General features: G+C 44.4%; 1 protein-coding gene across 6 annotated transcripts in view; it reads right to left on the minus strand.

Annotated features, from left to right (window-relative positions):
* The window catches only part of RIPOR1 (RHO family interacting cell polarization regulator 1), a 381181-nt gene that overhangs the window by 227426 nt on the left and 131962 nt on the right, over positions 1-21793 (minus strand). The window contains exon 1 of one of the 6 annotated variants that reach the window (XM_040410138.1): positions 8759-8812. The exons of the other annotated variants lie outside the window; for them this stretch is intronic. Within the exon in view, the coding sequence (XP_040266072.1) occupies positions 8759-8762 (4 nt within the window). The 5' untranslated portion in view covers positions 8763-8812. Of the gene's footprint in view, positions 1-8758; positions 8813-21793 lie in introns of those variants that run through there. 6 annotated transcript variants of the gene reach the window in all.

Consider the following 21793-nt stretch of genomic DNA (forward strand, 5'->3'; position numbering starts at 1 on the left):
TTAGTAACGGAAGCGTTTTGCTGAGCCCTGCCGGATCCAGCAAAAACGCTAGTGTGAAAGTAGCCCAAGTGTATTATTTTCTGTGATTATTCTTTTAGAATATAGCAATCAAAAGACTCCCAGGAACAAGGATTCATCTCAAGCAATACAGATAACTTGTAATACGATCTTTCTGAAGAAGGCAACCTGATGTCTTTTAAAGTTATTTAGCAAATCACAGAGTTCCAAAGTCTTCCTGCTCTTATGGTATAAAATCCTGTTAAGCTGATGGTGACACTTTTTCAATAGACCACTTCTTTTCAATGTGCGACACCGCAGGCGTGGGGCCCTGGATGCAATTGCGGCGTCGGTGGGGGGGGGGGGCGCAGTAGGAGATGAGCGCTTCCATTGTGGAAGCGCTCATCTCCATATTCATCTGTATCGCCGTCCTCAGGACAGCGATACAAATGACTGTGCTGCGGCAGGGGAGGGAGAGGTGTCTCCCTTCCCTGTTCTTCTGATAGGCCGCAGGCACTAATGCCTGCAGCCTATCAGAGGCCGGCTCAGGCGGCAAGATGACGTAATTATCATCGCGCCGCCTGAGCCGGACAGCACACAGCAGGGACACCGGCCGGAAGAGGCCTGCATCGCATTGCTGCTGATGGAGGTAAGTATGTGTTTTTTTTGTTTTTTTCTTTGTTTTTTTTTTAGGGGGGGTGGAAGCTGGCACTATGGGGGCATCTGACAATTCTTACAGCCCCATTTTTTTGGGGGTGGCACTCTGGGGGCATTTCTTACTGGCACATTATGGGGGGGCACCATGGGGGAGAGGAGCACTATAGGGGCATCTGGGGACTCTGAAGGGGCTTTTTTTTATTGACACATTATGGGGGGCACTATAGGGGAGAACTGCACTATAGGGGCATTATTTGGGGGCACTATGGGGAAGAGGGGGCTCTTAAGGGGCCTTTTCTCTTTTTGGCACATTATGGCATCTGGTGGCACTAAGGGGGCATTTTTTACTGGCACATTATAGGAGGCACTATAGGGGAGAGCGGCACTTATGGGGGAGTGGCGCACTATTGGGGCATATGGTGGCACTTAGAAGGGGCATTTTTTACTGGCACATTATGGGGGAGAGGAGCACTTTAGGGACATCTGCTGGGGGCACTAAGAAGGGGCATTTTCTTTACTGGCATATTATGGGGGACACTATGGGGAAGGGGGAGAGGAGCACTATGAGGGCATTTACTGGGGCACTATATAGGAGTATTTTATACTGACATACATTATGGGGACATTAGCTCAACTGCGGGCACTAAGCGGGGGTATTTCAAGTACTGTCCAATGTCTGTTTGTCAATCTCTTCAGAGATGGGAGATGGCTGAAAAATAATCATGGCGGTCTGGTCTGAATGGAGAAGATGAGGAAAGAGAACGTCTACAACAAAGGTGACATCACTGGATGTAAGAGGTATGTGGCGCTATGTAGGAGAGGAGATGCTCCGGCTCCTCCCCTGCCATTTACAGAAGGAGGATTCAGAGCTGGGTGAGGACGGCCAAGGGGGGCAGCAGGCCACGGGTGGGGGGAACCACAGGCATTAAGAAGGATCTGGGGAGGGAGGAGAGAGGAGGAGCTTTCTGGCTGTAGCCTACTGTCTATTGTATAATGTGAAGCAGGCAGTGCAGCCAGGACAGGCCCCCCCTCTCCGTATGATGTGTAGAGACAGGCCGCAACTATAGAATGTCAGCTGTACAGTGTTTGTTGGGAGTGGCCTATTATATGTAGGAGGGGCTTTTAATAATGGGCGGGGCAAAACAATTGCCGCATTAATCTATTCCTACTGAGCTTTTAGAAATAGGCAGGTAAAAGAATCAGCACAGCGCACTACGCGCAGACAGAATTCCTGGGTGCTCCCCTGAGTTGGGCACATCCTCAGGCTGCCCTTGCACCTAGATTGAAATCTACTCCAGTCTCTGATTGAAGTCGATTTGAAACATCATTTATGCCTGAAACAGACAAACTTAAGTGAATTTGCTAGAGACAATGGTCTAGCCCCTGGTGAGGATGGCAGAACAACAACATCATTGCATGCATCTAAATTTAGGTGCAAAGACATTTGAATGTCGCATAACAGGGACGTGCAAATTCTGTATGCCTAACTGGTGTAAGGGGCCATCATAAAAGACCCCTAAGTCTTCTGAAGTAGTGGGCCCAGGGGAGCCCACCACTCTCCCTTCAGAGGCCTGAAACATGGCATTAACTACATTTAAATGCCAGATGGGGTGTTGCCACTAAATAGAAAGCTTTCTATATTCTCTTTATATGGCTCCCTTGTCTCCTCCATACTAATGACCCCCTGACAATCCATACAGTTAAAAAGGGGTAAAAGTGACACCTCTGTTAGAAAGGAGCATTTAAAAAAATAAATAAAAAAAAAACACACCATACATACAAAACTTTTTCCAATTTTTGGTAGTTTTTCTTTTTTCATTATTACACCAATATTATTCTGTAATGTACCAGACTAATTACAGCATAATGTCCTTTAGTAGCAGTCAACACAAAATAAGACCCCCTATATAGATAATCCAATGTCCATTCACTGCTGCTGTGACAGGAAGAAGTTATCTGCGAGGTAATCCTGACGCTGGGTTCACACCTGAGCGTACTGGATGGAGCGCTCTGTATGCGCGATTCTACGGGCGTCTCACATACGCGGCTCCTGTGCAAGCGAACGCCCATTGTCGTGCGTTCCCGGAAGTCTATGTACGGGAACGTGCGACACTACGCCCCAAAGAAGCTCCTGTACTTCTTGGGGCGTAGGGTGTTTTACAGCGCGTTCGTACGCGCTGTAAAACGCTCAGGGGAGAACCATTCCCATAGGGAATCATTGGTTCTTGCCTGTTGAGCGTTTTACAGCGCATAGGAACGCTCTGTAAAACGCTCAGGTGTGAACCCAGCCTTATGGTAGGTCTAGAATTGGGATGACAACAAGACTAAAGAAGAAATGAGGGATGCTCTGGGTCATTCGTCCCCTTCTTTCACTGGTCGCTTTGATGGTCTGGCTAAAAAAGTCAAAACGAGGCTGTCTGCTGTAGGGTTGTCACGATACCAAAATTTTTATTCAATTTCGATACCATAAAAAAGTATTGGGATACTTGATACCACGTGAAAAAAAATAAACACCAAAAAAAGCCGCGTTCAATACAGATTTTATGGAACATCCAGCCCATAATCGAACAGGGGACAAGGTGACATGGCGAATCGCGCAGTTTTGATTTATTTATTTTTTCTGTTTTGGTGTTCACCGCATAAGAGATTTTTTTTTATATTTTAATAGTTTGCTTTTTTTGGACGTGGCAATATGTAATATGTTTATTTATTGTTTATATATTTTATATGTAAAATTGGGAAAGGGGGTGATTTATACTTAATATTTAGTTTTTGGGGTTTTTTCCACTTTTTATTTGATAACCATTTCCCCCCTTAGGGGCTAGAACCTGGAATCTTTTAATTTCTTGTCCTATTCACCCTAGTAGAGATCTATTAGGGTTAACAGGACTTTACGCTCTCCCTGCTGCCCTGTGCTGATCGCAGCTCCCTGTCATAGAGGTCGGGTGCCGTATTAAACGTTAGTTATCTTCATTGGTGGCGCAGTGGCCACAGCCCCTCCCCTCCTCTTCCCCTCTCTCTTCTCATTGGTCGCGGTGGCAGTGGCACAGGGGGGAGGGAGGGACTGATTTCTTCTCCCCTGTGCCGATGAGGGAACATGGGGCGCTGGGAGCAGCGCAAGCCGTGTTCTGCGATACTAGGCTGCGCTACTGCGCAGTATCGGTAAAAGGCAAATCCTGGTATCGAATCGATACCGGTACAAAAGTATTGATTGGGTATCGCAAATTCGATATCAGGTACAACCCGAGTCTGCTGTGCTAAAAGTCCAAGCAAAGGAGATAAAGAGCCAGCACAGAAAATAGAATACAAAATTTGTAGCCAAAAAAACATCCAACCATTTAAAAAATAAATATATTTACCGTAAGCATAAGCAGCATGTGAAAAAATAAAATGTTGATGGTAGCATCCAATTAAAAGTTACAGAGTTAAAAACTAATTTACCCTGACCAGAGGTCACAATAACACCTGTACAAGCAATTTTATGCTTTACAAAAAGTCTCATACTGTACATATTTCTATGCATGAGAATTTCTTTGGTGAGAAGTACAGTCTGTGTCGCCTGCTCAGCACTATTGATCCTGGACTGAGCAGAAAGAATTGACCAGACCTCACTGGCTACATTGATACAGCACTCCAGGTCACCGCAGGAGCCAGGTGCCGACTGAAGCCGATGTAACAGGCGGGATCGGACAGTACTCCAATGTTGGCTGCTTAACACCTTAGATGTTATTGTCTATAGTGACCGCAGCATCTAGATCTTTAGACAGGAGAGCTTGGGGAGCTGAGAGAAGGCCATGGCACTCACAGGAGCTCTGGTGATCCCCGCAAATCTCACATGAAAGTCCCGGATAGCCACTTTAACACTTTCTCTCCTGATTTAGGCTTCCACAACTGCATAGGTTTGTTGAGAAATCAGATTTTTTTTATTGTATGCCAATTAGCCTCTGGGTGCAAAGAGGACATTGCTATTGCATCCGAGGCTCAGCTCCTTTTCATTCCCAGATGCACCCCCTCTACCCCCTCTACTTTGACTGACGGGGCCAGGCAGTAAAGAGCACTGGGTGATCCAGCCAAGTACAGCATGTCTGTCGAACATGCCAACATGACCAGCTCTTTACTGCCTGGCCCTGTCAAAGTGGCGGGGGCATGTCCAGGAATGTGAGGCAGCAGCACAGTGTCCAGCAGGATCCTGGCATATTTGCCAGGTAGAGGCGGAATCCCAGCCAGAATTAAATAATGCTAGTGTGAGACTAACCTAACACAAACTAATGCTCAAAACAAAACATATTGGTTTTTCCCCATTTTCTGTTCCACTGACAGAAAACACACTGCTGATGTAAACTTGGTCTATTTACAACTACACAAACTAATGGTACATCTCCAATTACAAAGGGCAAACAACTGTAAGATACATATGAAGAATTGAAGATGAATAGTATAACATTAGCTGCTTGAAGCATTTGTATCTTCGGTTATACTGTGCTGCAGGTCTATGGAGGTTTGTAAGCAGATTACTGGACTCGCGTCTGCTAAGATGGTGTTCTAGACAGCTAAAAACAGATGGTGCTCCTCTTATCTGTCCTGGAGCCCCAGTATTACACCATTATCTCCTGACAACTAGTCATGCCGTGCTGCGTTCCAGTATCGAGGGGCCAAAAGCGCTCTCTAATTAAACTTATGAAGTGGGTCTGTATTGTTAATGGGTGCATGGTATTGAAGGCATTGCTCAGCCATCAACAATGCAGACCCACTGAACAGTGCGTTCTTCATTCGTTTAGTTAGAGCCCATTGTGGTGCTTTTATCCACATGACAACCATGACACCACCCTACCATGTGGTCATAACCCTTCTTTTTTGGTACTGTAACTGCCCCTTAATAACTTGAGGTGCTGCAAAGTTTTAACTAAGAGACTAATAGAACCCAAGTAAACCCATAAAACATCATTTAAATTAAGGAGGGCAGTAATACAATACCACACATCCAGGTCACCATTATGGAAAATACATTTATATATTAGATAAATATAACAAACCAAACACTTCAAAGGGGTTTATGTGAGCTTTATACTGATGAACTATCCTCTGTATCTGATCTGTGGGAGCCCAACAATTGGGACCCCCGCGAATCAGCTATTTGAGAAGGAATCGGCACTCACAATAAAGCGCAGGCTTTTATAGCTTTGCCTAGGCCAGTGACCTCATGTTTATGGGTCATATGGCCTAGACGCAGCTCAGCCCCCTTGAAGTAAAAGGAGCTGAGCTGCGATATCAAGCACAGCTGCTATACAATGGACGGCGCTGTGCTTGGTGAGCAGAGAGGGCCACAGCACTACTGCGAGTGGCAGTTAGCTGATCGGCAGGGGTCCCGTCTGTTGGACTCCCACTGATTAGATACCGATGACCTATCCAGAGGAAACGCACACTGGGGCGGGCCCTATCCTGGCTGCATTAGCTACTATGGGTAATACATTGTCACTATAGTCTTACATATTGTTATGTTGACTCTGGCTGCAACAGCTACTTAGGCTACATTCACATGAACATATTTTGTTTCAGTGTCCGTTCTTTGACAGATAGGATGCAGACTTATTCATTTCAATGGTCCGCAAAAAATGCGGACAAGTCACCGTGTGCTATACGCATCCGTATGTCTATTACATAGCACCGCAAAACAAAAATAGAACATGTCCTATTCTTGTCCGTTTTGCAGACAAAAACAGGCACTGTTACAATGGATCCACAAAAAAAGAGATGCCATACAGACGTAATTCTTTTTTTGCGGATCCACAACTTTAGGACCGCAAACACACATACGGTCGCGTGAATGTAGCCTTATTGTGACAGAATAGATGTGCCTACGTATCGGTACCCTTCATTGATTGTATGCACTTGCAAGTTTATTGTTACTTTGGAGAGAGTTCAGAGAAGAGCTACTAAACTGGTACATGGATTGCAGGATAAAACTTACCAGGAAAGATTAAAGGACCTTAAAGGGACTCTGTCACCACTTTCTAACCCCCCCTTTTCAAAGTATTGTTATCTGCATGGCGCCCCTGTGATTATAAATGTGTTGTTAGAAGTTAAATTCGCCGTCTCCTTTTGATAAAAAGAGCTTTTATCTAACCTGTCAATCTTCTTGATAAGGTGCCCAGGGCGTTTCTTTTCGTCTCAATCTGCCGCCCGCCGCCGCCACCGTTGGTGCCCAGCTCCTCCCCTCATGCTTTCAGCGCCGCCTGAATGTAATCAAATACGCCTCCGGCTCTCTCTCAGTGCCCCCTCCTCCTTTTCAAAGATCCCGCGCGTGCGCACAGGGCTGTGCCTGATGCGCCCGTGCGGACATTTACAATCAGCCTCATTGAGCGAAGTGCGCATGCGCGCACTTCGCTCAACCTCCTCATCAGACGAGCACTGCAGCCAGCTGGCTGCAGTGCTCGTCTGATGAGGAGGTTGAGCGAAGTGCGCGCATGCGCACTTCGCTCAATGAGGCTGATTGTAAATGTCCGCACGGGCGCATCAGGCACAGCCCTGTGCGCACGCGCGGGATCTTTGAAAAGGAGGAGGGGGCACTGAGAGAGAGCCGGAGGCGTATTTGATTACATTCAGGCGGCGCTGAAAGCATGAGGGGAGGAGCTGGGCACCAACGGTGGCGGCGGCGGGCGGCAGATTGAGACGAAAAGAAACGCCCTGGGCACCTTATCAAGAAGATTGACAGGTTAGATAAAAGCTCTTTTTATCAAAAGGAGACGGCGAATTTAACTTCTAACAACACATTTATAATCACAGGGGCGCCATGCAGATAACAATACTTTGAAAAGGGGGGGTTAGAAAGTGGTGACAGAGTCCCTTTAACATGTATAGCTTGGAAGAAAGACGAGACGAGACAGAGGGGATATGATAGAAACTTTTAAATACATAAAGGGAATCAACAAGGTAAAAGAGGAGAGAATATTTAAAAGAAAGAAAAACTGCTACAAGAGGACATAGTTTTAAATTAGAGGGGCAAAGGTTTAAAAGTAATATCAGGAAGTATTACTTTACTGAGAGAGTAGTGGATGCATGGAATAGCCTTCCTGCAGAAGTGGTAGCTGCAAATACAGTGAAGGAGTTTAAGCATGTATGGGATAGGCATAAGGCCATCCTTCGTATAAGATAGGGCCGGGGGCTATCCATAGTATTCAGTATATTGGGCAGACTAGATGGGCCAAATGGTTCTTATCTGCCGACACATTCTATGTTTCTATAATTTATTTTTTTACCATTTTCGTTAAGGGGATCATTTGTAGATTCTAGATCTTTGTTCTGTATGATGCCACGGTTTCAATATATGAATTTATGATATTACTCATGCCGTCCAGTGATGCTTTTTTGTAGGTTTAGTGCTTTGGCTTGGATCAGATTAGCTGGTTTTATATGGCGTACAGAATACAGTGTGATGGTGTATACCATCTTGTGATACATTGTGATACATTAGGTTTGTACCTGTGTGTACAGCTATAGTGGTAGACAGCCTATTAGCTATTGAGAGTGAAGTAGTAACTAATCAGTCTCTTCAAAACATTTCCACAATATGATAAAATACATTTCAAGACCCTCGGTCTTCACAAACTACAGTAACAGCATTTATTCCAAAAGGGAGAAACTCTGGAAGATGTTAAATGTGGCTGAAGTTTCCAGCCGGCCAGCGCTGACCTCTAGGTCACAATACACACCAGAACATCAAGACGACAACGTGCAGACTGAGTGGCAACATTTTTCGAACAAAAGTCCTAAAGAGGAGCTGCATTTTCTGCAGCATGTTTAAAATATTCATCCGATTTGGTCAACACATTTCCCAATAAACTCCAAGGCTCCACCTCATTGCCATTGACCGTTTTAACTCATGAGTTTGGAAAGTGGGTTTCTATCTGGTGATGCTGCATGTAATAAACCAGTTGTACCCACAAAATCGTGCAGCCACTGGCAGCCATGGGTGGTCAGGCTTTTGGCCGCAGATGACAGCCGTCTAAACCCAGTATAACAATACGCAGGAAAAAAACATCTAAGATTCAAAGCCAATACAGTCTTAAATACAAAGTCCCAGTTTCCTTTGAGAGATGTCGCTTACCCATAACAAATAGCAACGCATCCAACAATGCCGGCTCTTCCTATGGCGCCGTCTCTTTATGTGAGTGTACACAAAGCAAATAAAGAAGGAGATTCTCAGAGACACAGCTTTAATCCTACTTACAAAGCAGATAAGAAACCTCACTCCCTTTCTCCTTACCAAACACTCTTCACATTCCTTACATTTCTGTTTTGTAGGAGTTTGGATCACTCACTTGACAGGATGCTAAGGCTCCTTTCACACTGGCGTTTTGGTTTCCATTTGTGAGATCCGTTCAGGGCCCTCACAAGCGGTCCAAAACAGATCAGTTTTGCCCTAATGCATTCTGAATGGAAAAGGATCCGCTCAAAATGCATCAGTTTGCCTCCGTTCCTTCTCCATTCCGCTTTGGTGTCCGTCTGACGAAACTGAGCCAAACGGATCCGTTCTGACACACAATGTAAGTCAATGGGGACGGCTCCGTTTTCACTGACACAATCTGGCACAATAGAAAACGGATCTATCCTCTATTGACTTTCAATGGGGTTCCAGACTGATCCGTCTTGGCTATGTTAAAGATAATACAAACGGATCAGTTCTGAACGGATGCAGACGGTTGTATTATCTTGACGGATCCATCTGTGCAGATCTAGGATGGATCCGCACCAAACGAAAGTGGGAAAGTAGCCCAATAAGGATACTTATTTCTACAACCCCAATTCTAATAAAGTTGGGGTGCTGAGTAAGAAAAAACAGAATGCAATGGTTTACAAGTCTCGTGGACCCATTTTTTTTTTATCACAATAGATCATAGAACACATATCAGATGTTGAAAGTGAGACATTTTACCATTTCATGAAAATAAAATAACCTCATTACACTTTATGCAACGCAGCAGTTTTCGTCCGGCCATTTCTTAGCCGGATTGCTGCCAATCCCCATTATAGCCAATAAGGCCAGACGGCAACGCTTTAGCTTCCGGTAACGCAAGACTGCAGAGATTACAAGTGGTAGTGTGAAACTACCCTCAGAGAGGCACCATCTCCCCGATGCAAAGACGGACAAAAAAAAAAAGACAGTCTAAAAATGTAAACAATTTCAGAAAAATGTTCAATGTAAAACTGCAAATATCCCACCATCTACAGTACATTATATGAACAAAAGATTCTGAGAATCTGGAGAAGTCAGTGAGAGCAAAGGATAAGACCCTCAGGCAGCACTGCATTAAAAATAGGCATGGTTCTGTACTGGAAATCACTGCACGGGCTCAGGAACACTTCCAGAATGGACTGTCTATGAACACATTCACTGTGGAATCCAAAAATGCAAGTTAACGCTGTATTATACAAAGAAGCCATATGTTAACATGATCCAGATACGATGCCCATCTTCTCAAAGGTCATTTAAAATGGACTGAGGCAAAATGGAAAACTGTTCTATGGTCAGATGAATCTAAATCTGAAATTCTTTTTGAAAACTACAGATGCCGTGTGCTGCAGACTCGAGAGGAGAAGGACCATCCAGCACACAGTTCAAAAGCCTGCATCTCGGATGGTATAAAGCTGCACGAGTGCCTATGGATTGGGCAGCTTACACATATGGAAAGGAAATAACCATGCTGGACAGTACATACAGATTTTAGAACATATGCTCTTATCCAGGCAACATCTCTATCAGGGAAGGCCTTGCACATTTTTTATCACGACAATGCGAAACCATATTCTGCATGCATCACAGCATGGCTTTGCAGATGAAGAGTCTGGGTGCTAAACTGACCTGCCTGCAGTCCAGACCTTTCACGAAAAATGTTTGGCAAAGACAACCCAAGACTTTGCTAGAATCCTACATCAGACAAGAATTGGACAAGATTCCTCTCCCAAAACCTCTGAAATTGGTCATCTCATTTCTGACAAGTTTACAGACTGTCTTGCCCTGTTCCAACTATTTAGAGATATGTTGCTGCCATGAAATTCAAAATTAGCAAAATTTTTTCATGAAGTGGTAAATTGTATCACTTTCAACATCTGATGTATGTTCTACTGTTATAAAGTTTGTATTGAGATATTACAAAACGTTTCTGGACGTTGTGGTTGAGCCCGTTAGTCCACATTAGCAAGATGTAGTATAACCGCCTTCAGTTCTACGGCTTGGCAGAGTCCAATATAATATTCCAAGCTTGTCAACCCAGACAAAGCAACTTGTTTCATATGATAAGTCTATCAACTGATCCAGTTGCATGGGGTATATGTTCCATGTTCTACTGTGAATAAATGGGTCTGAGATTTGTAAATCATTGTAATGTTTTCATTTACATTTTACAGTGTCCCAACTTTTTTGGAATCAGTTGTAATTTATACAGCATCAACATATTCTGCAGTTTTCCAATTTGTGAGGCAACTAGTAAAACATCAAAGAATGAAAACAAATTGAGAAACCGTTACATACGGCCACATTTATCACAATACAATAGGTGTATCTTCTGGAAGAGCAATGAGCTAGAAACTCAAAACCTATGCCAGCTATGGGCTTATATACACTGAACAAAAATATAAATGCAACACATTCGGTTTTGCTCCCATTTTGCATGAGCTGAACTCAAAGATCTGAAACATTTTCTACATACACAAAAGACGCATTACTCTCAAATATTGTTCACAAATCTGTCTAAATCTGTGTTAGGGAGCACTTCCTTTGTCAAGATAATCTATCTAGAGTTGTTGCTATACCAAAATTTTGATTCAGTTTCGATACCATAAAAAAGAAGTATTGCGATACTTGATACCACGCGGAAAAAAAAACATTTAAAAAATGGCTAATCGCGTGGAGCTTTTATTTTTATTTTTTTCTGTTCTGGTATTCACTGCATAGATTTTTTTTATATTTTAATAGTTTGGACTTTTCGGATGTGGCAATATGTGATGTTTATTTATTTATTGTTTTTATATTTTATATGTAAAATTGGGAAAGGGGGTGATTTATACTTGGTGCGTTTTTTTTTGACAGTTTATTTATTAACTATTTCCCCCCCTTAGGGGCTAGAACCTGGGATCTTTTAATCCCTTGTCCTATTCACCCTAAGGCTGGGTTCACACGAGCGGATGCAGTGCGTGGCATCCGCTCCGTGAAAGAGTGCCAAGACCCGATGGTTGTCACTGTGATTTCGTAGTAAAGAGGTCACAGAGAGGCACGGAGCATTATCAGTCATGTTAATGCTCCGTGCCTCTGCAGTCTGCATCAGGTCTTGGCACTCTTTCACGGAGCGGATGCCACGCACGGCATCCGCTCGTGTGAACCCAGCCTAATAGATCTCCATTAGGGTGAAAAGAATCTTACACTGTCCCTGCTGCCCTGTGCTCTGTGCACACAGCAGCAGGGAGCCGACTATGGCAGCCAGGGCTTCAGTAGCTTCCTGGCTGCCATGGTAACCGAGCGGAGCCCCAGGATTACACTGCTGAGGCTCCGATCAGAAGCTGCCACTGCACCACCAATGAGAAGTGGAGGGGAGGGGACCCTGTGGCCCCTGCCACCAATGACTTTAATACTGGGGGGGGTTGAGGGGCTCTCACTGCGCCACCAATAAGGATTAACCTTTTATACAGGAGGCGGGTACTGGCAGCAGATCAGCAGCAGTTAACCCCTCAGGTGCCGCTGATCGCAGCTCCCCGTCAGAGGCAGGGTGCCAGCTATATGATTTTGCTGCCGGCACCTGCCTCCTGTATTAAAAGTTAAAGACGACCTTTCATGAGCAGGCTACATAGAGCAGCGCCCAGGGATCTCCCTGCACTTACTATTATTCCTGGGCGCTGCTCAGTTCACCCCCATTACTGCTCCGTATGCTAATTACTACTATCGGAGCGATGGGCAGGAGACATCAGCTTCTCTCCTGGGCGTTCCTTCTCCTTGGCTGTGACGTTCAGAGCTGTGATTGGACAGCGCTACAGCAGGGAGAAGGAATGCCCAGGAGAGAAGCTGATGTCTCCTCCCTATCGCTCCGATAGTAGTAATTAGCATACTGAGGAGACAGTAATGAGGGCACAGCGGCGAATGGAGCCTGCTAACTTAAAGTCCGGACCCATTTAAAATCCTCCTATCATTGGTGGCGCAGTGCGCCTGCCCCCCTCTCCCCATTGGTAACAGCAGCACGGGGGGGGGGGGGGGGGGGGGGGCAGGCGCACTGGGTGACATGTCCGGCGAGTATCCTTGCAATATGGGGCCGTGCATTATCATGCTGCAACATGAGGTGATGGTCGTGGATGAATGGCACAACAATGGGCCTCTGGATCTCGTCACAGTATCTCTGCATTCAAAATGCTATCAATAAAATGCACCTGTGTTCGTTGTCCATAACATACGCCTGCCCATGCCATAACCCCACCGCCACCACGGGCCACTTGATCCACAACGTTGACGTCAGCAAACCGCTCACCCACACGATGCCACACACGCTGTCCGCCATCTGCCCTGAATAGTGAAAACCGGGACTTATCCGTGAACAGAACACCTCTCCAATGTGCCAGACGCCTTTGAATGTGAGCATTTGCCCACTCAAGTCGGTTACGACGACGAACTGCAGTCAGGTCCAGACCCCGATGAGGACGACGAGCATGCAGATGAGCTTCCCCGAGACAGTTTCTGACAGTTAGTGCAGAAATTCTTTGGTTATGTTGCTGCAGCTGTCCGGATGGCTGGTCTCAGACGATTATGGAGGTGAACATGCTGGATGTGGAGGTCCTGGGTTGGTGTGGTTACACGTGGTCTGAGGTTGTGAGGCTGGTTGGATGTACTGCCAAATTCTCTGAAAGGCTGGAGACAGCTTATGGTAGAGAAATGAACATTCATGGCATGGGCAACAGCTCTGGTAGACATTCCTGCAGTCAGCATGCCAATTGCACTCTCCCTCAAACGTTGCGACATCTGTGGCAATGTGCTGTGTGATCAAACTGCACATTTCAGAGTGACCTTTTATTGTGGGCAGTTTAAGGCACACCTGGGTAATATTCATGCTGTCTAATCAGCACCTTGATATGCCACACCTGTGAGGTGGGATGGATTATCTCGGCAAAGGAGAAGTGCTCACTAACACAGATTTAGACAGATTTGTGAACAATATTTGAGAGTAATGAATCTTTTGTGTATGTAGAAAATGTTTCAGATCTTTGAGTTCAGCTCATGCAAAATGGGAGCAAAACTGAAAGTGTTGCATTTATATTTTTGTTCAGCGTAGATTTGAACTATAATTTACTCCAGTTTCTAGCATAAAATGTAGTAAATCTGACAGGCCGTGAAGTGCCCCACTGTTTCTAAGTTCAGGTAACTTCAAAAGTGGTGAAAGAAGTGAAAAGTTGTAAATTATGGCTCATAAAAGTGGCGTAAACTACTTGATTCATTTGCCTCAATGAGTCAAAAGGAAAGTTGGTCCTTTTTGTAACAGCTTACAATCTAAATAATGTATTAAATTCTTTATATGGCAGACAAAACGTTGAGATTAGCAGTAAAAACAATGTAGGGGAGATGTCCCCTACAGCTAACAGCAGAACAGAGAGAGACAGCAGATGGTTCAGGTATTTTGGAAAGCATTTTTCTTTTGCATAATAGAAGAAGAAGAACTAGCACGATTTAAAGGAGGACCTTTCACCAGAATAAAACCTCTAAACTGACTATACAGACGTGTAGAGCGGCGCCCAGGGATCCCCCTGCACTTACTGTTATACCTGGGCGCCGCTCCGTTCTCCGGTTATAGCCTCCGGTATCTTCATAGTTAGGCTCCACCCAGGGGAACCTGCCGGCGTCTCTTTCTCCTATGCTGTAGTGCTGGCCATAGCCAGGCTATGAGCTGAGCGCTGTGATTGGCAAGCGCTACAGCATAGGAGAAAGCTGCCGGTAGGTTCCCCTGGGTGGAGCCTAACTATGAAGATACCGGAGGCTATAACCGGAGAACGGAGCGGCGCCCAGGTATAACAGTAAGTGCAGGGGGATCCCTGGGCGCCGCTCTACACGTCTGTATAGTCAGTTTAGAGGTTTTATTCTGGCGAAAGGTCCTCTTTAAAGAGGCATGATATAGAGAAGGAGGAGCTGAGCAGATTGAGATATAGTTTTGTGGGAAAAGATTCAGTAAAACTTGCAATTTATACATTTATAATCTCTTTTTTTTCCAAAACATAAGACGACCTCTGTATACAGCTTTTACAGTAACTCACAGCTTTGTATGCATATCCACCCACATAGAGAATGCCATCACTGATAACACCTCCTCCACATACAACTGAAGTAATTACAAGTTATACTGAATCTTTTCCCATAAAACTGTACATCTGCTCAGTTCCTCCTTCTCTATAACATCCTGGCTGCAGACTGTTCTGCATCTTGTTCCTCTTTAAGTAGGTGAGGAATGCATACAAGCTTTACATGGTCAGGGGAAGAGACTCATGTGGTTCAATTCTACCAAAACTAGTTTAGTGCTCTCATTAAGAGAAACAAAATAAGAGTATTGCAGGTTTGATACCTTTTAATGTCTAACAAAACTAGAAGTAATGATGTTACACAGCGAGCTTTCGAGACATCACCAGTTCCTTCATCATGTGTACTACAAGAATATATGAAGAAGCAGCAATATACAGTTGCAAGAAAAAGTATGTGAACCCTTTGGAATGATATGGATTTCTGCACAAATTGGTCATAAAATGTGATCTGATCTTCATCTAAGGCTACTTTCACACCTGCGTTAGGAGCGGATCCGTCTGGTGTCTGCACAGACGGATCCGCTCCTATACTGCAAACGCTTGCATCTGTTCAGAACGGATCCGTTTGCATAACCATGAAAAAAAAAAAAAAAAAAATTTTTTTTTTGTTCATAATGCAAACGGATCCGTTTTGACTTTACATTGAAAGTCAATGGGGGACGGATCCGTTTGAAAATTGAGCCATACTGTGTCATCTTCAAACGGATCCGTCCCCATTGACTTCCATTATAAGTCTGGACGGTACCGCTTGCCTCCGCACGGCGAGGCGGGCACCCGAACGCTGCAAGCAGCGTTCAGGTGTCCGCTCGCTGAGCGGAGCGGAGGCTGAGCGCTGGCAGACTGATGCATTCTCAGTGGATCCGCCTCCACTGAGAATGCATCAGGGCTGGACGGCTGCGTTCGGGACCGCTCGTGAGCCCCTTCAAACGGAACTCACGAGCGGACACCTGAACACAGGTGTGAAAGTAGCCTAAGTCACAACAATAGACAATCACAGTCTGCTTAAACTAACAACACAAAGAATTATATGTTACCATGTTTTTATTGAACACACCATGTAAACATGGAAGACTGCACCAGGAGCGCGTCCTTCATTCACTGCGCCTGCGCCGAATACAGAAGTGGACGGCGCAGGCGTGGAATTTCTTTAGCAATCCAGCTAACGCTGACGTCACGCAAGAGGAGCGGGGCGGGCTAAACGGAGGACCTGGGCTGGATAAATGGTTAGTAGACCGAGCCTCTAGGTGCTGAATCAACGCCCTCATAGCACCTACAGGTACATTAGCATATTTTAAAAATGTATTTTTTTTTGGGAGAACGGCGGCAGGGACAAAAGTATAAAGAACACTGTTATGTACTGCTAACATTAGCACATCGCTAATGTCAGTCAGCGAATTTCTGATGATAGAAACCCTTTAGGGCCATTGCATACCTCCCAACTTTTTCAACAGCCAAAGAGGAACACTTATGGTTCATTGTGTGAAAAACCCATTTTTACTGCACGATTATGCACTTTATTATTATGTGTTTTCCTTTGCACAAAACCTTCATACAGAAATTTCTAAAATCATTTAATCAAATAATATACAAGGCGGGCTCTAATATACAGAGAAACCAGAAAAACACTTTCTGGATCAATATTGTAAATGTATTTCTGGAAATCTATACCTCAGATAAAAAAGAGGGACCTTTAAGGAGCAAAGAGGGACATTGGTCAAAAGTAGGGACTGTCCCTCCAAAAGAGGGACACTTGGGAGGTCTGCCATTGGAGGTTTGGAACTCTGCAGTTATTAATACTCTATTACAGTACCACATTCAAATTCAGTCAGCCCGTTAACCACTTAACCCACCATCATGTACCCATATGTCATGAATGTTAAAGGGTTATATAGAGTGGGCTCAAGTGCTGAGCTTGCTCCATACATGACGGGTACCGACTGTATAATACAGCTGACACCTGCCAGCAGTGAACGGGAATGGAGATGGCTCCGATCCCGGTCATTTAACCCCCTTAGATGCCGCTGTCAATAGTGACCTCAGCATCTGTGGAGGTTAGACAGAGAGATGGGTCTCTCCCTTTCCTCTGAGCCCCCATGGCAAAACCAACAGCCTTATGAAGGCTCCCCGCGTTGCCATGGTAAGCTGCCTGCATACTGGAGCCTGAGGTACGTCCAGACAGGCAACCTGTAAAAACCCTATAAACTCCATTAAAATTAATTGGTTTTTTTTACAAGTTCAGGTGGATAATTGTGGAGATAGAATAGCTCTATCTCTTGACGCTGCTAAGGCATTTGACAGTGTTGAATGGGGGTTTATTTGGGCTACACTGGGTTATATTGGATTTGGAAAGAGATTCATCAAATGGGTTCAGGTCCTGTATTCAAACCTGAAGGCGCGGATTAGGGCTAAAGGGGGAGTGTCTGACTACATTCAATTGGCTAGGGGAACTAGACAGGGATGTCCGCTCTCGCCCCTGCTATTTGCTATAGCCATTGAACCTCTAGCGGCAGCAGTACGTAAATCTCCGGATATTAGGGGCTTTCAATATGGACAGGTACATATTAAAATAGTGTTATATGCAGGCGACACTCTTATTCTTGGGAGATACGGTGTCCTCTTTATCGGCCACGATGTCTCTTATAGAACGGTTTGGCAGACTTTCGGGCCTTACTATTAATTGGCAAAAATCTGCATTAATGCCTATTGATGGACAGATATTGTCTGATACGGTCATAGCTAATAATATTCCCTGTGTGAATAACAAAGTACTTAGGAATTCATACATCTCCTAGGCTAATGGACTTTGAGGATTTGAACCTATGTCCATTGCTGGGGAAATTTAGAGTGAAGGCTAAAACATGGTGTAAGCTATTCCTTTCAGTGGTGGGTAGAGTTAATCTCCTCAAGATGGTAATGATGCCGCAACTGTTGTATATACTTCATAACGCACTGGTTTGGCTGCCCTTAGATAGATTTCAGAGAATTAATATGGAGAGGAGGTCAGCCTAGGATTAAATTGGAAACACTGCAATACGCAAAAACGGCGGGGAGTTGGCAGTACCAAACCCTTGGAAATACTGTATTATTTAACAGCGCAACGTCAGGACTATACAATGGTGGATATGACTAGTCAGATCTTACAGTATAAAATAGGGGGGAGAGATCTTATGTGGATACTGGAGGGAGCGGGGATCCATAGTCTGAAAGGAAATTTTCCTTTAATAGGACTTATGAAAAAAGTGTGGACCAAGGTTAAGCAGCTGAGAGGTGTCCTGCGTATTAATAGCTCCGTTATGGAGCAACCCCCTATTACCGGAGTTTCAATCTCTCCCAGAAATAATGGAATGGAAGAATAAGGGGATCCTTAGGATAGGTGATCTTTTAGAAAATTTAGTATTTAGATCCTTCACAGATACACAGGAGAAATTCCAGATCCCTCGTACTAGATTATTTCAGTATCTTCAGCTGCGACATGCGTATGATACAAAAAAATTAAACAAAAAAAAGGCACAAATATTAAGTTAGAGACTGCCCAAAAATGAATGCTCACTGGGGGTGAAAAGAGAGGCTTGATATCTGCGCTATACCCATTACCACTGGACAAGTTTTTAGAGTCTCATCCATTGACACGAATGAAGAGATGGGAGAGATTCGGAAGCAGTCCCACTGATGTCCTTGAGTGAACAAGGAAAACTGTCCCAGCTTTTTATCATTCACAGAGTATACAAAACGCCAATATTTTGACATAAAATTGGAGTTAGAACTGATGCGAAATATCCGAGATGATTACTGGAGCCAGCTGACTTGCTACACATGATGTGGCAATGCCAGAATCTGGAAAGGCATATTGGAGAACATACATCGAGTATTCTCGGTGAGAGTGGATAGAGATCCCAAAATTTGTATATTAGGTTATGTTTCTAAAATCGGGACAGACGATTATAGAAAGGTAGCGGTGGGAGGGTTGTTCAGATAATACAACCGTCTGCATCCATTCAGAACAGATCCATTTGTATTATCTATAACATAGTCAAAACGGATCCGTCTTGAACACCATTGAATGTCAATTGAGGACGGATCCATTTTCTATTGTGCCAGATTGTGTCATAGAAACCAGATCCTTCCCCATCGACTTACATTGTGTGTCAGAACGGATCCGTTTGGCTCAGTTTCGTCAGACGGACACCAAAGTTTTGGTGTCCGCCTCCAAAGCGGACGTGGCGATACCTATTATGTATACTTTTTCTTATTTATTTAAGTTTTACACAATAATAGCATTTTTGAAACAAAAAAAAATGATGTTTTAATGTGTCCATGTTCTGAGAGCTATATTTATTTATTTATTTATTTTTGAGCGATTTTCTTATGTATGTGCTCATTTTTTGCGGGATGAGGCGACGGTTTTATTGGTACCATATTGTGGGACATACGCCTTTTTGAACACTTGGTGTTGCACTTTTTGTGATGTAAGGTGACAAAAATGGCTTTTTTGACAGTTTTTTATTTTTTATGGTGTTTATCAGACTGGGTTGATCATTTGATATATTTATAGAGCAGACCATCACTGATGCGGCAATACCAAATATGTCTATTTTATTTTTTAAAAAATAAATTTTTAACATTTTTTTTAAATTCCTTACTTGGGGATTTTTAATTTTTTTTTTACATGTGAATTTTTTTTTTTTTTATCAATTCTTTATTTTTAAAATTTTCAATCTGGAGACAGACCAACAAAAGTCTGATGTCCATAGTCTGATAATATATGAAGGTAATGTTACAAATAATCAGGCAGAACATACACTGCTCAAAAAAATAAAGGGAACACACAAATAACACATCCTAGATCTGAATTAAATATTCTTCTGAAATACTTTGTTCTTTACATAGTTGAATGTGCTGACAACAAAATCACAAAAAAAAAAAATGGAAATCAAATTTTTTAACCCATGGAGGTCTGGATTTGGAGTCACACTCAAAATTAAAGTGGAAAAACACACTACAGGCTGAACCAACTTTGATGTAATGTCCTTAAAACAAGTCAAAATGAGGCTCAGTAGTGTGTGTGGCCTCCACGTGCCTGTATGACCTCCCTACAACGCCTGTGCATGCTCCTGATGAGGTGGCAGACGGTCTCCTGAGGGATCTCCTCCCAGACCTGGACTAAAGCATCTGCCAACTCCTGGACAGTCTGTGGTGCAATGTGACGTTGGTGGATAGAGCGAGACGTGATGTCCCAGATGTGCTCAATTGGATTCAGGTCTGGGGAACGGGCGGGCCAGTCCATAGTATCAATGCCTTCGTCTTGCAGGAACTGCTGACACACTCCAGCCATATGAGGTCTAGCATTGTCTTGCATTAGGAGGAACCCAGGGCCAACCGCACCAGCATATGGTCTCACAAGGGGTCTGAGGATCTCATCTCGGTACCTAATGGCAGTCAGGCTACCTCTGGCGAGAACATGGAGGGCTGTGCGGCCCTCCAAAGAAATGCCACCCCACACCATTACTGACCCAATGCCAAACCGGTCATGCTGGAGGATGTTGCAGGCAGCAGAACGTTCTCCACGGCGTCTCCAGACTCTGTCACGTCTGTCACATGTGCTCAGTGTGAACCTGCTTTCATCTGTGAAGAGCACAGGGCGCCAGTGGCGAATTTGCCAATCTTGGTGTTTTCTGGCAAATGCCAAACGTCCTGCACGGTGTTGGGCTGTAAGCACAACCCCCACCTGTGGACGTCGGGCCCTCATATCACCCTCATGGAGTCTGTTTCTGACCGTTTGAGCAGACACATGCACATTTGTGGCCTGCTGGAGGTCATTTTGCAGGGCTCTGGCAGTGCTCCTCCTGTTCCTCCTTGCACAAAGGCGGAGGTAGCGGTCCTGCTGCTGGGTTGTTGCCCTCCTACGGCCTCCTCCACGTCTCCTGATGTACTGGCCTGTCTCCTGGTAGCGCCTCCATGCTCTGGACACTACGCTGACAGACACAGCAAACTTTCTTGCCACAGCTTGCATTGATGTGCCATCCTGGATAAGCTGCACTACCTGAGCCACTTGTGTGGGTTGTAGACTCCGTCTCATGCTACCACTAGAGTGAAAGCACCGGCAGCATTCAAAAGTGACCAAAACATCAGCCAGGAAGCATAGGAACTGAAAAGTGGTCAGGTCACCACCTGCAGAACCACTCCTTTATTGGGGGTGTCTTGCTAATTGCCTATAATTTCCACCTGTTGTCTATCCCATTTGCACAACAGCATGTGAAATTGATTGTCACTCAGTGTTGCTTCCTAAGTGGACAGTTTGATTTCACAGAAGTGTGATTGACTTGGAGTTACATTGTGTTGTTTAAGTGTTCCCTTTATTTTTTTGAGCAGTGTATAATAACATCAATATATAGTAGCCATAGTTGTTACAAATTTCACAGTCTCCTGTACCACTCCTAGAGATTCTATTGTTTACCAAAGGTGTAATATATTGGAGTGTTCAAGGTGACGTTGGCTACCCAAACATAGGACATAATATACATTAGAGAGAAAGATGATGAGAGAAGAGAGAAGAAAGGGAGGCAAGAAATTGAGGGGGGGAAAAAGGGGGAGGGGAGGAAAAGGAAAGAAAGGAGAGGGGGGTGGGGGGGGGGGGGGTCGAGCTTCAGTACCCAAGAAGCTAGTCAATGCTTAAAAGGCTGGTCAGGTGCTTACACAGCTGATCAGTTGATGCTAAGCCAATCAAGTTAAGCCTTCTAACTGTCATCATAGCGTTTTCTAACACCCACTGTCATCCAAAGGTTGCCACGTTTTCAGGAATTTCTCGTGACTTCTATTG

The sequence above is a fragment of the Bufo bufo genome, chromosome 10 (genome assembly GCF_905171765.1).
Source record: "Bufo bufo chromosome 10, aBufBuf1.1, whole genome shotgun sequence".
NCBI lineage: Eukaryota > Metazoa > Chordata > Amphibia > Anura > Bufonidae > Bufo > Bufo bufo.